Source organism: Papio anubis, chromosome 13 (assembly GCF_008728515.1).
Source record: "Papio anubis isolate 15944 chromosome 13, Panubis1.0, whole genome shotgun sequence".
Taxonomy (NCBI): domain Eukaryota; kingdom Metazoa; phylum Chordata; class Mammalia; order Primates; family Cercopithecidae; genus Papio; species Papio anubis.
In genome coordinates this window covers 79,691,433-79,707,655 of record NC_044988.1, presented here as the reverse complement: position 1 = coordinate 79,707,655, position 16,223 = coordinate 79,691,433, and the positions used below count along the sequence as shown (strand labels likewise).

Genomic DNA, 16,223 nt, shown 5'->3' with positions numbered 1-16,223 from the left:
AAAACATAACATAGTGTTGGGCTGTAATGAGCCTGTTTATGTCCCCCAAGAAATGCACACTTTCTCCTTCAGTTGAATTAAAAGACATTAAAGGTATTTCAAAAGGAAATGGCATTATCAAGTGAGGTGGGGCAGTGGTTTTTTTGTGTTGGTTTAATTTAGTGTGTTCTTGTTTTCAACTATCTCTTCTCTAAGTAGTGTGATTACAGGTGATTTTTATTTTCTTTATGATATTTTAATAATGAATGTATATTTCTTTTCTGGTTAAAAAAACGTTTTTATCTTTAAAATATCAACAATGATGGAAAAGTAAATGGTAGATTGAAGGAACAGCAAAATAAAACCAAGAAACTCTTACAGTAACCACCTAAGGAAACAGTTTACTGACCAGAGGCATAAGGATGGCCAGGATGACTGAGAATCCATAAATATTGCAGAGTTCCAATTGACACCCTTCATGGCTGTCTTAGTCCGGTCAGGTTACCATTAAAAAAAAAAAACCATACACAAAGTAGCTTAAATAACTGAAATTGGCCGGGTGCAGTGGCTCACACCTGTAATCCCAGCACGCTGGGAGTCCAAGACAAGTGGATCACCTGAGGTCAGGAGTTTGAGACCAGCTTGGCCAACATGGTGAAACCCCATCTCTACTAAAAATTAAAAAATAAAAAATTAGCCGGGCATGGTGGCGGGCCCCCAGCTACTTGGGAGGCTGAGGCAAGAGAATTGCTTGAACCCAGGAGGCAGAGGTTGCAGTGAGGTGAGATCGCGCCACTGCACTCCAGCCTGGGCAACAAGAGTGAAACTCTACCTCAAAAATAAAAAAATAAAAATAACTGAAATTAATGTTCTTGTAGTCCTACAGGCTAGAAGTCTGAAATCAGAGTACCAGTATGGTTCGTTCCTGGTGAGAGCCCCCTTCCTGGCTTGTAGACAGCCACCTTCTCACTGTATCCTCATATGGCAGGGAGAGAGAGAGCAAACTTTCTGGTGTCTCTTCTTATACAGGCCCTAGTCCCATCATGTGGGCCCTACCCTCATGAACTCATCTAAATCCAATCACCTCCCAAAGGCTCCATCTCTAAATACCACCATGGTGGGAGTTAGGGCTTCAACATATGAATTTGGTGGGGACACAGTTCAGTGCATAGCAGTGAATGACTGGCTTCAGTTTGACCAAGTTTATTGAAGAGTCTGTTGGCTAAGGTAAGAATTCTAAGAAAAGGAGTTGGTGATGGGGGAAAAGATTATGTATATGGTTTTAGACATATTGAGTTTGAGGTCTATGTTGAATTTCTAGTCACAAAAATACATACAGCTAAAGATATAGGTCTGATACTGCTTTATATCAAATTGGCAAAGTTGTTTTTAGTGATACCATAAAATTGGCTAGGATTCAGCATAGCAAACCTGTGTATAGAGCACCGGCAAGTATGTAAGTTGATACAATTTTTCTGGGAAGCAATTTAGAAACTTGCATCAAAAGCCTCAGAGAAATTCTTTGCCTGCAACCATCAGTTTACTAGAAATAAATCTATGGAAATCATCAATAATTTGAACATATATATAAGTATGTATAAATAAACATGTTTATCTCAGTGTTATTTTAATATTAAACTTAGAAACAAGGCCAACATCCAGTAATAAGGGGCTGTTTAATTAATTAAGCAAATTATGTTTTGTTGTCCATTCACGTGTTAAAACAGCATAGCTAGGCCAGGCGTGGTAGCTCACATCTGTAATCCCAGTACTTTGGGAGACTGAGGTGGCTGGATCACTTGAGACCAGGAGTTGGAGACCAGCCTGATCAACATGGGTGGTGAGGGTGGGTGAAATCCCATCTCTGCTAAAAATACAAAAATTAGCCAGATGTGGTGGTGCATACCTGTAATCCCAGCTATCCGGGAGGCTGAGCTATGAGAATCACCTGAATCTGGGAGGTAGAGGTTGTGTTGAGCTGAGATCGCACCACTGCACTCTAGCCTGGGTAAGGGAGTAAGACTCTGTCTCAAAAAAAAAAAAAAAAAAAATAGGATAGCTACTAAAACTCATGAAATGGGAACATGTTCAAGATGGTCTCACAACACCTTGAACAATATTCAAACATTCTGAATATGTATGATACCGAGTTATGTGTTTTAAATACCTCACACATACATATACATATACTAGAACAAAATTAAAATAAAAACCTGGAAAGAAATACAAAAAAACTATTAAATAATTACTTCTAGGTAAGAAGAGTTCTTTATAATTTAATCTGTGCATGTATTAACTTTAAAATTATTAATACAATTTAAAAACATGTAGATTGGGAAATCATGAAGGAGGGATCAATGGACATAGATTAACCAAGTGAGATCAAATTGAAACAGTAGTTGACTTTGGGGACTTGAGGGAAGGGTAAGAAGTGGGTGAGGGATAAAAGACTACATGTTGGGTACAGTTTACACAGCTCGGGTGATGGGTGCATCAAAATCTCAGAAATCACCAGTAAAGAAGTGATCTGTGTAACCCAAAACCACCTGTTCCCCAAAAAATACTGAAATAAAAAAAAGTAGTGGAAGGAAGAAAGTCACAGGGTAGAATCTTGGGATCACTTCTAAGAGGCAGGCAGAGAAGGGAGACTGAGAATGAGCAGAAAGGTTCAAAGAAAACCAGGAGAGGATGCTCTGATAGAAATCAAGCATAGTGTACTCAAGTCTGGCTCCCGGCAGGAAACAGGTAGTCACTAAAGTGAGTTTAATGAAGGGCTGTTTTCAAAGGTGTGAGTGTGGTTAAGAAGACCAAAATATGACAGTAAAACACATATGACTAGCAACAACAGATGGGTGTAAGGGGATGGGCCTGAAGTGACAAGGGTTAGGCATTGTTGCCAGAACTTAGGAACCTGTAGCGCTGGAGAGAATCCCCTAATCTTTTCAGAAATAGAAGGAAAAGCCACTCCTAGCTGGTTGTCTGGCAGGAGAGGATACAGGAGATTCAACTTCTCTCTCATCTCATTTTCTTATCTCATGCTGGCTCCTTTTTGGCCAGAAACAAAGAGAAGCCAGGAGACAAGGAAGCCAGGTGATGCAGCCCACGGGAAAACCTTTGAGACACAAAGCTGAGTGGAGAAGGGTGGAGGGTAGGTCTGCCAGTGCAGACACAGACTATCTGGCGCACCCAGAAAGGCAAGTTGAATAGAATGAAATGCTTAGCCAAAACAGATGATACAGAGAAGTCACAGAGATGAATACTGAAATTTCTATTGAATTTGGCAATTAGGAGACCCCTGGCAACTTTAGAAAGTTCCCTGGATTTGGTGATAGAAACTATATCTTTGTAGCTTAAGGAATAAGAAAAATAGCAGTCACTTCCATGGAGGGTGATTTTCTACAAGAAAGTAAGCAAAATAATACTTAATTTGTCAACATAAAATATTATATGCATATATATGTATTGAATATAGTTTTTGTAGTTACAGGTTTATAAATCAACATTCTAAATCCTGTCTATTTTTAAGTTGCTATATAAAACATTGAATTTGTTCTTATTGATAAAACCTGCAGTAAATTTATAGAATTTTGCTTTTCAGTAATTTTCTTTCATTTATTTGTATCAGTCATGCTTTCATTAAATTTAGATTTAGGAATAACAGACCATCAGGCCAGTTTTCCTCCTTTTCTTTCTCTTTCTCTCTAGGTGGTGGTGCATTAGTTCTGGGGCAAGAGCAAGACAAAAAAGGAGAGGGATTCAGCCCAGCTGAGTCTTTTGTGGGCTCCATAAGCCAGCTCAACCTCTGGGACTATGTCCTGTCTCCACAGCAGGTCAATTCCATTTTCAGTGTATGACAGTAATGAGATGCAAAGGTACAAACCTAGTAAAAATGTGAACAGCCTAATGATGACATAACTTATTGTAAGCTCTTGGTTATCAGAATTTATCACCAGTATCATTTGATGCTGTGGTTATAGAGGAAGTTAGGCAGAAGTTACAGTAATTTTCAGTGAACACCGTTTTTAGTTTCTTGGTGATGTTCTTAAATTTTATTGGAATTATTTTAGATTTTGCAAAATAATGTTTTCCAATAAAATTTAAGAATATCATCAAAGAGAGCAGGAGAAATCATAAAGAATAATGCTTCAAATCTCTCTGACTAAAGATGCAGAACTTTAAGGCTGGCACAAGATCATCCATAGAGAGCAACATACGACCTAGTGGCTAAAACCAGCCTAGAGTCAAACAACTGGGGTTCAAATCCCAGTCTTACACCAAACTCACTGTGATGATTTTGAACATGTTATTCCATCTCACTAAGTTTCAGTTCTCTTATCTATAAAAGATGGATAAATAGAACTACATAGCAGAGTTTTGACAAGATTGAACAAAATACTACATATGCATTTGTGGTATTATTTGATCCATAGTAAAGGATCTTCTTATTATAAATGTTCGCTCTTATTACTACAGAGGCTTGACTTCTTTAAGCCTCAGCTTCCTCTCTTCTGTGTCAGAGGTCAAAGACATAGAATGAAGAAGGAGAGAGCCTCTACAACCCCTTAACAAACCACATGGCTTTACATAGGGAATTCTAGGTGTAGGATTTCAAAATTTCAGGCAACTATGAGTCTAGTGGGAGAAGTAGCTGGGAGAGGGAATGATAGAGCTGGGGGAGAGGGAAATGGAAGATAATTTCCTGCTGCCCCTGAAATCATACCTGCTTCCCTCTACCCCCACCTCTAAAAAATCTGTGAATGTTTTCAATAGGACTAAAATAACATATAATAACGCAATCTTAATGGAACAAGTAAGGCTTATCTAAAGTGTTATTAAACTTTCAGGTGAAGTCACTGGCTACCGCCTGCCCAGAGGAACTCAGTAGAGGAAACGTGTTAGCATGGCCCGATTTCTTGTCGGGAATTATGGGGAAAGTGAAGATCGATTCAAAGAGCATATTTTGTTCTGGTGAGAATTTCCTTCTTCCCTAGACTCCACTATCTCTTGACCACCCTGGGACTGTCTAGTAAAAGGAGACAATTCAGAATTCTCTATCAGTCAAATTGTATGTGCCTGTCAATCTACTTTTTGTAACCAGTAATTCATACTTACCCTATTTTCATCCAAAGGATTTGTTTTCTTTAATGCTAAAATATATTCTGTATAACAAGATATAATTAGGGAGGAAATTTGGATGAAAGTAAAATAAAATCAGGAAAATAAGATTAGAGAAGAGATGAGGTTATTTTTTTCAGTGCGTACCAACATACTATGCACCTGTTTGAGATGGGGTACTCTTTTGGTTCCATAATTTGTAGAAGGTATCTAGGAACAGGTAGCACAGGGAGAAAAGCAATGGATGTTGCAATCCACACACTAAAACTGAATTATCAAAACTCTATTATGAAATTAAATGTATTTAAATGAGTTTCTTAGACTGTCCTAGAATTTATGGCTTTTGATAACTTACAAGAACATTTCATTAACATTCCTAAAATATTTTAAAAGAGAGAGAGTTGTTGATTCAAATGTTTTTTTAAAGTAATTTTGCTTGCCAGTGATCTGGTTATATGTTAACTTGTTTTCACATCAGTAAGGTGGCTCTCAAATGCTGATACGGAATACAGCTTGAAATCATTGACTTGGTGATGCTGCCACTATGTTGCTGACAAGCTCTGCACCTGTATTCTTTGCCCTCAGATTGCCCACGCTTAGGAGGGTCAGTGCCTCATCTGAGAACTGCATCAGAAGATTTAAAGCCAGGTTCCAAAATCAGTCTGTTCTGTGATCCAGGCTTCCAGCTGGTCGGGAACCCTGTGCAGTACTGTCTGAATCAAGGACAGTGGACACAACCACTTCCTCACTGTGAACGTGAGCTGCCTTTCTTGAGGCCATTTCAGTGACTTTTGAAAAATATTGAAAACATAAGAACTCTTTTCAGGAATGCTAGACAAAGGGTGAATACTTCACAGTAGCAAATATACCAAATATTCGTTGAACCTTTTCTTTGTTTAATGAACTGTGCTGGGCATCATGAAGGAGATGGGTGATTAGGATCCAAAGGGACCATTTGTGGATGCATCCAAGGTGATGCAAGGAACTGAAAGTGATGGAAAGACACACCCTAGGTGGAGGCCCAGAGATAGATGGGTCATTGCTGGAGGGGAAAACAGGGAGAGACGTCTTCAGTCGAGTGCATTCATTCATTCATTTATTCAGCAACTTTTAAAGTACCTATTGTGTGCTAGGCACTGATCTAGGTCCTCGAGATGCAGCAGTTGGGGGGAAAAAGCCCCTATTCTTATGAAGTTTAGATTCTAATAGTTTAGGATTCTAACAGGAAAATAAATAAGTAAATATAATATGTATTTATAGTAAATAATAAAGGTAAGGGCTAGAAGTAAGAGCTGTGAAGAAAGACAAAAGAGGCCAGGAAAATACAGTGTGGCCAGGCGTGGTGGCTCACACCTGTAATCCCAGCACTTTGGGAGGCCGAGGCGGGTGGATCGCTTGAGCCCAGGAGTTCAAGACCAGCCTGGGCACATGATGAAACCCTATCTCCACAAAAGATACAAAAATTAGCCAGGCATTGTGATGTGTGCTGATAATTCCAGCTACTCAGTAGGCTGAAATGGGAGGATCACCAAGCCCAGGAGGCAGAGGTTGCAGTGAATCGAGATTGCACCACCGCTCTCCAGTGTAGGTGACAGAGCTAGACCCTGTCTTAAAAAAAAGTAATACAAAAATGAGGGTTGGGTGGAAGCTAGACTGCTATTTTAGATAAGCACCTGTTATCACCTGATATATTCACCTGTTTTGTTTCTTTGCTTGTTTGTTTTGCCTATCTACCCCACTAGATAAAAAGCTCCATAAGGCAGGGATTTTGTTTGTTTGGCTCACTGTTGTAACTACAGCACCTAGAACAGTGTCTATGTGTTAGGTCATTTTGCATTGCTATAAAGAAACACCTAAGACTAGGTAATATATAAAGAAAGGAGATTTAATTGGCTCACAGTCCTGTTGGCTGTACAGGAAGCATGGTACTGGCATCTGCTCAGCTTCTGGGGAGGCCTCACGGAGCTTGTCCTCATGGCAGAAGGCATCAAGAGTAGGCACATCACATGACAGGAGCAGGAGCAAGAGAGACAGTGGAGGAAGAGTTGCCACACACTTAACCAGATCTCGTGAGAACTCACTCACTGTTGCAAGGACAGCACCGAGCCATGAGGGATCTGCCCCTGTGACCCAAACACCTCCCACAAGACCCTGATTCCAACATTGGGGATCACATTTCAACATGAGATTTGGGCAGGGACAAATATCCAAACTTTATCAGCGTCTAGTGGGTAAATGTTTTTTGAATAAATGAATTGCATGCCTACTATGAGCCAGGCAGTGTGCTAGATGCTGAGGGTTCAGGCTGCTGCTATCCCTAGGACACACTCAGTCTGATGTTTGCATGCAGTAAAAATGTCATGCTTAACAGAACTGCTAGTTTAATATAAAGTGTTCTTTGAGTATTTTGCTTTTAATGTCGTCTTCTTCCTGGTCACCTTACAGGCATTAGCTGTGGGGTGCCACCTCCTTTGGAGAATGGCTTCCATTCAGCCGATGACTTTTATGCTGGCAGCACAGTAACCTACCAGTGCAACAATGGCTACTATCTATTGGGTGATTCAAGGATGTTCTGTACAGATAATGGGAGCTGGAACGGCGTTTCACCATCCTGCCTTGGTGAGATAAATGTTGGCAACTACTATACGAGATTATTCTAGCTCTGTAGATGACAATCATCCCAAATTCCTGAGGTTCTTGAGGCATTGCTTTGTTAATTTTATCTCATCCCAGTAAGCTGTGGCCAAGCCATGGTGACAAAGCAGCTGTGTGTAGAGGTGCCAGAAATGTTTTAAATTTTTATCAGGCTCCATATTAAAACTATATTTATATATCCCTGTCTTATACTTGCCCACCTATAAACTAGGGAAATAATAGCTTTTATTGTATATCTGCAATGTGATTATGACTGTTATATTTAAATTCTATACAAATATATGAAGTGTTGTGCATTACGTGATATGTAATGATTTAAAAGTAAAAACAGATGTTCGATACATAAGGAAAAGGAATCAGCTTTAAAATTTATAAGCTGTCTTCATTTTAGATGTCGATGAGTGTGCAGTTGGATCAGATTGTAGTGAGCATGCTTCTTGCCTGAATATAGATGGATCCTACATATGTTCATGTATTCCACCGTACACAGGAGATGGGAAAAACTGTGCAGGTAACTAATATATGTAGAACTAGAAGTTCCTCATTCCAGTCTTTTATTCAAGCACATGTTTTAAGTGTATGTTATTTCTAAGTAAGATAATAGTTTCAACTTCGAAGGGCATACAGGTAGGCAGACAAGATAAAGATCTTATAAAAGACACATCAGTAACAACTAAAAGTGCTTTAAAGTAGCATTGTGCCTCCCCCAAATTCCCAATTTCTGAGAAACAAAACTGATAGCCGACTATGCTGCTAGAATGTTGAAATGTCTACATAGTACAAGAATAATAGAGTTGATATAGAAATATAATCAGTGACCTCTCTGCCTCAATCAGAGCAAGGAAGATGCTTTATCACGTCTTCACTATCAATATCTTTCCTCTGCCTCGGTCACATAAAATTGTATCATTGAAAAAAAATAGATATCTTGCCTCCCCAAGACATCTTGCATTATGATATTTTGAAATAGCGTTGATAATACTAGATCATCTCTCAACCCATTGTTGTATTTCTTCATTTGCTGTGAGGAGTAACTCCCAGAAAACAATAAGATGTCTATATAAACACACCATATAAACAGTTCTTTATTTTAGTTATGTCATGTAATATTATATCTGGCAAATTTTTTGATGTCACAAAATAGTTTGAGAGCAGGATTTTAATTCCTGTTTTATAATTGGCTTTATGGATTTTCCATAAGTAACTTTTCTCTGTATGTTAATATTAGGTGATATTCACTATGGAAAACAGTTTAATAAGCATCTTTGGACATACATCTTTGTGCTTACCTCTGGCTGCTTTCCTCAAAATCAGCTCATAATTGCATTTACTTTAAGAATTTATTTAAACTCCTTGACTTATGTAGCCCAAATGGCCTTTGAAAAGATTGATGCAATATATCTTCCCTTTTTGAGAAATCAAGTATTATATTCACTTTTCTTGCTCAACACTGGCCCAAACCTTGCTTTAGCCTTTTCTCCTTCCTATTATAGCAGTGGTGACTGACCCTGAATCTGTTGATAGGGAGAGCCCAGAGCCCACACTATTTGGGAAGGGAGGCTGGAAACATTCCTAATTCTGCTTTATTCAGCCTTTCCATCAACCTGACACCAAGTCAATTGCTCTGAAAAACGGTATTAAGAGGGAACAGATGAAAGAGGCTAATGCCCTTCTAAGCCACGCCCTAGCACCACCGCTACTTTCCCAATGAGAGCCTACCTTTTGGGGCCAGAAAAATTATGTATATTGTTGTTAGGCATTGCTGTTTCAAATTATTGTTGCTTCAATGCTTATTAAATGTATGTTCTGGTCTAATGTCCAATGTGTCTCTGGGCCCTCATGCATTTCCCTTCACGAGGTTTTCTCTTGTGATTTTAACAGGTCTCTTAACTATAGTGGAATTCTTTTACTATGAGACTTTGCATGGTTCTGTGAAAGCCACTTATTGTTCCACCAAAACTGTTTGTTTCTAGAACCTATAAAATGTAAGGCTCCAGGAAATCCAGAAAATGGCTACTCCTCAGGTGACATTTATACAGTAGGTGCCGAAGTCACATTTTCATGTCAGGAAGGATACCAGTTGATGGGAGTAACCAAAATCACATGTTTGGAGTCTGGAGAATGGAATCATCTAATACCATATTGTAAAGGTATGTTTAGTAATGTTACCATGTTTATTATGTTTGGCAATCATAGAAAGGTAAGGTGTAGACATATAAAGTGTTATATCAATGTTCTTTGTATCTGAACTGAAGTATTAGGCTCATGTTTAAACATGACCCCACACACATTCCAAAAAAAAAGAAAACAAACAAAAAAAGATCTTGAACTGCCCCTTGAGATTTCAGAGATTTTTGCACAAACAGTCTCAAAAAAGTCACATGTTTGTTTTTCCTTCATTAAGCTGTTTCCTGTGGTAAACCGGCTATTCCGGAAAATGGTTGCATTGAGGAGTTAGCATTTACCTTTGGCAGCAAAGTGACATATAGGTAAGTGTCCAATATTAAAACTGTATTATGGAAGATGTTGATGGCATGCTGGTAGTGATATAACACTGAAAGAAAGGGAGTGGGAAAATAATTCCAGAGGACATTTTTGAATTAATATGTAATTAATTGAATGATATGTAATGTGAACAAATCTTAATCCAATAATTTAATGGTAGTTATAGCTAGAATCCTTAAATAACCTGACCAGTAACCTATCATTACCTCCAGCGCCCCCCTGAGGCACGCTGAGAGTGGATGCTCCTAGCTAATGAATACTCTTGATGTCTCAGAAACAGACTAGACCACACTACTCTCAAGGCAAGGATTCCCTGTTTGTAGTTACTAACCCATGATACAAACTGAAGGCAAGCCAAATTCTTAAATCTATCCTACTTCCCTGTGGGGAAGATATACAGTATTCAATCTTGAAAAAAAAATTAATTGAAAAGCATTATTTCAGTAGGAAAAAAATCAACTTTTCCAATATGTATAAATTCTTAATATTTTTTAGAGGTTTCTGGCACAGATAAAAGTATGCAAAATAAAGCAAATTATATCCTGTAATTTTCCTCTATCTTCTTTAGGTGTAATAAAGGATATACTCTGGCTGGTGATAAGGAATCATCCTGTCTTGCTAACGGTTCTTGGAGTCATTCCTCTCCTGTGTGTGAACCAGTGAAGTGTTCTAGTCCAGAAAACATAAATAATGGAAAATATGTTTTGAGTGGGCTCACCTACCTTTCTACTGCATCATATTCATGCGATACAGGATACAGGTAATGTTTGTAATGTTTGTAGACACCAACCAAGCTTTCTACAATACTGTATTACTCGCTCCCTATTTTAATTTTTTTGATACATGGTCTCACTGTGTCACTCAGGCTAGAGTGCAGGGGCACAGTCTCAGCTCACTGCAATCTCCACATCCCAGGCTCAAGCGATCCTCCCACTTCAGCCTCCCGCGTGCGCAGACTACAGGTGTGCATCACTATGCTCAGCTAATTTTTGTATTTTGTAGAGATGGGGGTTTCACCATGTTGCCCAGACTAGTCTTGAACTCTTGAGCTCAAGCAGTCCACCTGCCTCAGCCTCCCAAAGTGCTTACAGGTGTGAGCCACCGTGCCTGTATTTACTCAATAGGTTTCATTTATATGTGACTAGCTGACTCTAAAAACAAATCTATAAATATGAGGATGTTCTCAAATCTGTATGCTTCCTGAGGCCTACCTAGCTAATGGTAAATGCCCAAGGAAATATTCAATCTAACTATGACTCTGGGAGTCCTAGTTCAATTGCTATAAGCATTCAGACTTCAAAACATGGAAGCAAAAATTTTTTGTGAAACATAAACAAAATACCAAATAAATGCTTTTGTGATGGATTTCTTTATAAACAGCTTACCAAGCTTATACTCAACATTGCATGGAATGTTACGAAAAAGCATGTCAAGATAAGGGGCTAGGTTCTTAATACTGTAGGAGGTGTGTGTGTGTGTGTGTGTGTGTGTGTGTGTGTGTTTAAACAGAAGGGACAATGGGGAAAGGCTGTGATCAGAAACATGATCAACAGGATCTGAAGTGGAACAGATCGACTGAACAGAAAGTGGAGTGAATTAAAGCGTGCTATCAGAATTAGGTTGAAAAGAAAGGCAGATAAGCCATGGCATAGGGATGTGAGGTTTCAGTCAAAGGAAGACCAGAGGTCAGAGTCAGGGGCAGCATGGTTCCAATGCCCAGGCTCATGGCCTGGACAGTTCCCTTTGACCTTAGTTGCCCTGATTTCCTGGCTACTAAGGTGAGTGGCTTTCTTCCTGCTGGATTCTAACCAGTCTAATGAACCCCTTCTCATCCAAGTAGTCTGCTCTTCACAGGTCTGGAGTGCCTTACACAACTGCCCATAAGCAGATTCAATATTTTACTATGCACCAAGTGATTATTGTTGTTACATTGTTTTCACCCATTCATTGTTTCAAATGGTATATAACTTGTTTAGATTTCTGTTGCTTTCATATAAAGCAATCTAATATGAAGAAATGCTATTTTTGTGTACTCAAATTCCTCAAATGTCCCTTACTCTGAGTTCTTCCTGTTTTATCTCTATAGCAGCAAATCCATAGCCAATGAAAGAGTAACATCATTCTTTCCTGTAGCTTACAGGGCCCTTCCATTATTGAATGCATGGCTTCTGGCATCTGGGACAGAGCGCCACCTGCCTGTCACCTCGTCTTCTGTGGAGAGCCGCCTGCCATCAAAGATGCTGTCATTACAGGGAGTAACTTCACTTTCAAGAACACCGTCACTTATACTTGCAAAGAAGGGTGAGTAGAGCCTATGAAGGAAAGGATCACTGAGAGCCAGGGAAGTGGATGCTCCCGACTGCAGAGATGGGCTCCATTGGACACGAAATTTAATTTCCTGGCAGCCAAAGACAAAGAGAGCCTTATGTTTTTATTTCCTACTTGCAGAGACAGAGTATATTCTCCTGTGGAAATAGTGTTTTCCTGGAATTTGAGTAGTATATCAAATTAGACTCTCAATAATGGACATTGGGCAATGCAGTGAAAAAAATATCTTTATAATTTTTTTTATTTTAACTTTTTTTTTTTTTTGAGACAGAGTCTTGCTCTATCACCTTGCCCAGGCTGGAGTGCATTGGTACAAGCTTGGCTAACTGCAGTTTCCACTTCCCAGGCGCAAGCAATTCTCATGCCTCAGCCTCCCAAATAGCTGGGACTACAGGTGCCCACCACCACACCTGGCTACTTTTTGTATTTTAATAGAGACAGGATTTCACCATGTTGCCCAGGCTGGTCTTGAACTCCTGACCTCAGGTGATCCACTTGCCTCAGCCACCCAAAGTGCTGGAATTACAGACATGAGCCACCGTGCCTAGCCTTATATTGTACTATTAAAGATGCAAAAAGTACATTTAAGTGGGCTTTTGTGTATTTATATTCTGCCAAACCAAAAGCAAGACTTAAGTCATAACATAAAGATGACATATCTACAGGGAGGAAAAAAGTTAATAAAGTTCAGGTTTTTACATTTCTAATGATCATATTTAATTCAGAGATAATCTTTGGAAACCAGGAAACAAATTACAAAGGGCTTTCAGACTCATTGTCTCATTTGATCTTCACAAAAGCCCTGTGAGGGACTGAGAAGGGAAAGGCTCCCTTTGGGATGATCAATTTAGGGTCTCAATGGAGCCAATACAGTATGGAGGGGTGACTAAATCTCAGGTCATCTGAGTTGCATTTCATTGCAATCATTGTTTTTTTCCCTATGCATCCTCAATAAATACTTTGATCAATAGGGCTTTCACACTCCAGGTTTACTACAGTTGTTTTTCACAAGCTGCCACAGCAGAGAAGTTGCCATTATCTGGATTTGTATCTCAACTCTGTTGTTCACTAACTGTGGGGCCTTGGGGAAATAGTGTGACTTCTCTGCCTTGATTGTGCTCCTGCATAAAATGAGTTCATACTTACGGATATTGTGAGAAATAAAATGATATAATACATGGCCTAACTAGAAAAAAAATCAACGAACCCAACAAACTTAGCCATTATTATGATGATTAGTGCAGTTTCTGTATTTTCATGGAAGTTGGATTTTACTTCACGGGAATAGAAAACCATTCCACTAATACGTGTCTGCCAGCAGGTGGCAACAATATTTCCTTGCGAAAAGAGAGTAAGAGTTAAAGACTTGCATGAATAACTGAAGCCCAAATATTAACATCTTTAAGTGAACAAGGAATCTTTAATATCAAAATGTCAGTGCAGAAATGGCTTTGGATGGTCCCATCTACCCCGGTGGACTCACTCACATAAGAACTGCCCCTAATGAACTGCATAGGACTATTTAAAATTAGTCATTTAAAATTTGGTGAAATCTTAGCAAATATACATGTTCCAAACAATATCTTGATATTGACTACCGCTGGAGCATTTTCTGATTTAAAAAGTAATGCATGATCATCATATAAAACTAGAAAATACAAAATCTATACTTAAAAGTCACCCATGATTTTATTACCCAAAGACAAATATTGGTAATATTTTACTTCATTTTTCCTAGATTTCTGTCTTTGCATGTATTTTTGAATATTAAAGATGATGCTACATATACAGATTAATACTTTTTCCTCTTGCCTTCACAAATCATATACATCTGCACAAATTGTTCACTTAGAAGATATAGTAAGAAGAGTCTTATGTCTGGCTAATGTTGTTTATCTAAAAGTGATTTATTTGAAGAATCAAGACAATTATGAAAATGATTTTAAAAATCTTTTTATTTGAATAGGATTTTTTGTTTAAAGGAATTCTATGTGAATCATCTCAGTACTTCCTTTTACAAAGAGTGTGGCAGAAGAAATATTACTCCCACTTTATAGCTAAGACACGAAGGTGGTGGGTCACATTCTCTCTCTCTCTCTCTCTCTCTCTCTCTTTTTAATATACTTTAAGTTCCAGGGTACATGTGCACAAAATACAGATTTGTTACATATATATACATGTGCCATGTTGGTGTGCTGCACCCATTAACTCGTCATTTACATTAGGAATATCTCCTAATGCTATTGCTCCCCTCCTACCCCCACCCCACAACAGGCCCCAGTGTGTGATGTTCCCCATCCTGTGTCCAAGTGTTCTCATTGTTCAATTCCGACCTATGAGTGAGAACATGCAGTGTTTGGTTTTCTGTCCTTGCGATAGTTTGCTCAGAATGGTGGTTTCCAGCTTCATCCATGTCCCTACAAAGGACATGCCCTCATCCTTTTTTATGGCTGAATAATATTCCACCCTAATTGTGATGTTAGGGTGTCAGTTTTAGATCTTACCTGATCTCTCTTGTGGGCATTTAGTGCCACATTTTCTTAATCCAGTCTGTCATTGATGGACATTTGGGTTGGTTCCAAGTCATTGCTATTGTGAATAGTGCCGCAATAAACATATGTGTGCATGTGTCTTTATGGCAGCATGATTTATAATCCTTTTGGCATATACCCAGTAATGAGATGGCTGGGTCAAATGCTATTTCTAGTTCTAGATCCTTGAGGAATCACCACACTGTTTTCCGCAATGATTGAACTAGTTTACAGTCCCACCAACAATGTAAAAGTGTTCCTATTTCTCCACATCCTCTCCAACACCTGTTGTTTCCTGACTTTTTCATGATAGCCATTCCAACTGCTGTGAGATGGTATCTCATTGTGGTTTTGATTTGCATTTCTCTGATGGCGAGTGATGATGAGCATTTTTTCATGTGTCTGTTGGCTGCATAAATGTCTTCTTTTGAGAAGTGTCTGTTCCTATTCTTCGCTGACTTTTTGGGGTTGTTTGATTTTTTCTTGTAAATTTAAGTTCTTTGTAGATTCTGGATATTAGCCCTTTGTCAGATGGGTAGATTGCAAAAATTTTCTCCCATTCTGTAGGTTGCCTGTTCACTCTGATGGTAGTTTCTTTTGCTGTGCAGAAGCTCTTTAGTTTAATTAGAACCCATTTGTTAATTTTGGCTTCTGTTGCCATTGCTTTTGTTGTTTTAGACATGAAGTCCTTGCCCATGCCTATGTCCCAAATGATATTGCCTAAGTTTTCTTCTAGGGTTTTTATGGTTTCAGGTCTAACATTTAAGTCTTTAATCCATCTTGAATTAATTTTTGTATAAGGTGTAAGGAAGGGATCCAGTTTCAGCTTTCTACATATGGCTCCCAGTTTTCCCAGCACCATTTATTAAATAGGGAATACTTTAGCCATTCCTTGTTTTTGTCAGGTTTGTCAACAATCAGATGGTTGTAGATGTGTGTATTATTTCTGAGGGCTCTGTTCTGTTCCATTGCTCTAGATCTCTGTTTTGGTACCAGTACCATGCTGTTTTGGTTACTGTAGCCTTGTAGTATAGTTTGAAGTCAGGCAGAGTGATGCCTCCAGCTTTGTTCTTTTGACTTAGGATTGTCTTACCAATGCGGGCTCTTTTT

At 38.8% G+C, this 16,223-nt stretch overlaps 1 protein-coding gene across 2 annotated transcripts in view; it reads left to right on the top strand.

Annotated features, from left to right (window-relative positions):
• Positions 1-16,223, top strand: part of SVEP1 (sushi, von Willebrand factor type A, EGF and pentraxin domain containing 1) — a 225,022-nt gene that overhangs the window by 144,568 nt on the left and 64,231 nt on the right. For both annotated transcript variants that reach the window (XM_031654388.1, XM_031654387.1), the window contains exons 28-36: positions 3,685-3,809; positions 4,824-4,947; positions 5,680-5,850; positions 7,540-7,713; positions 8,141-8,260; positions 9,723-9,899; positions 10,154-10,238; positions 10,823-11,014; positions 12,388-12,555. In XM_031654388.1, the coding sequence (XP_031510248.1) occupies positions 3,685-3,809; positions 4,824-4,947; positions 5,680-5,850; positions 7,540-7,713; positions 8,141-8,260; positions 9,723-9,899; positions 10,154-10,238; positions 10,823-11,014; positions 12,388-12,555 (1,336 nt within the window). The remainder of the gene's footprint in view (positions 1-3,684; positions 3,810-4,823; positions 4,948-5,679; positions 5,851-7,539; positions 7,714-8,140; positions 8,261-9,722; positions 9,900-10,153; positions 10,239-10,822; positions 11,015-12,387; positions 12,556-16,223) is intronic.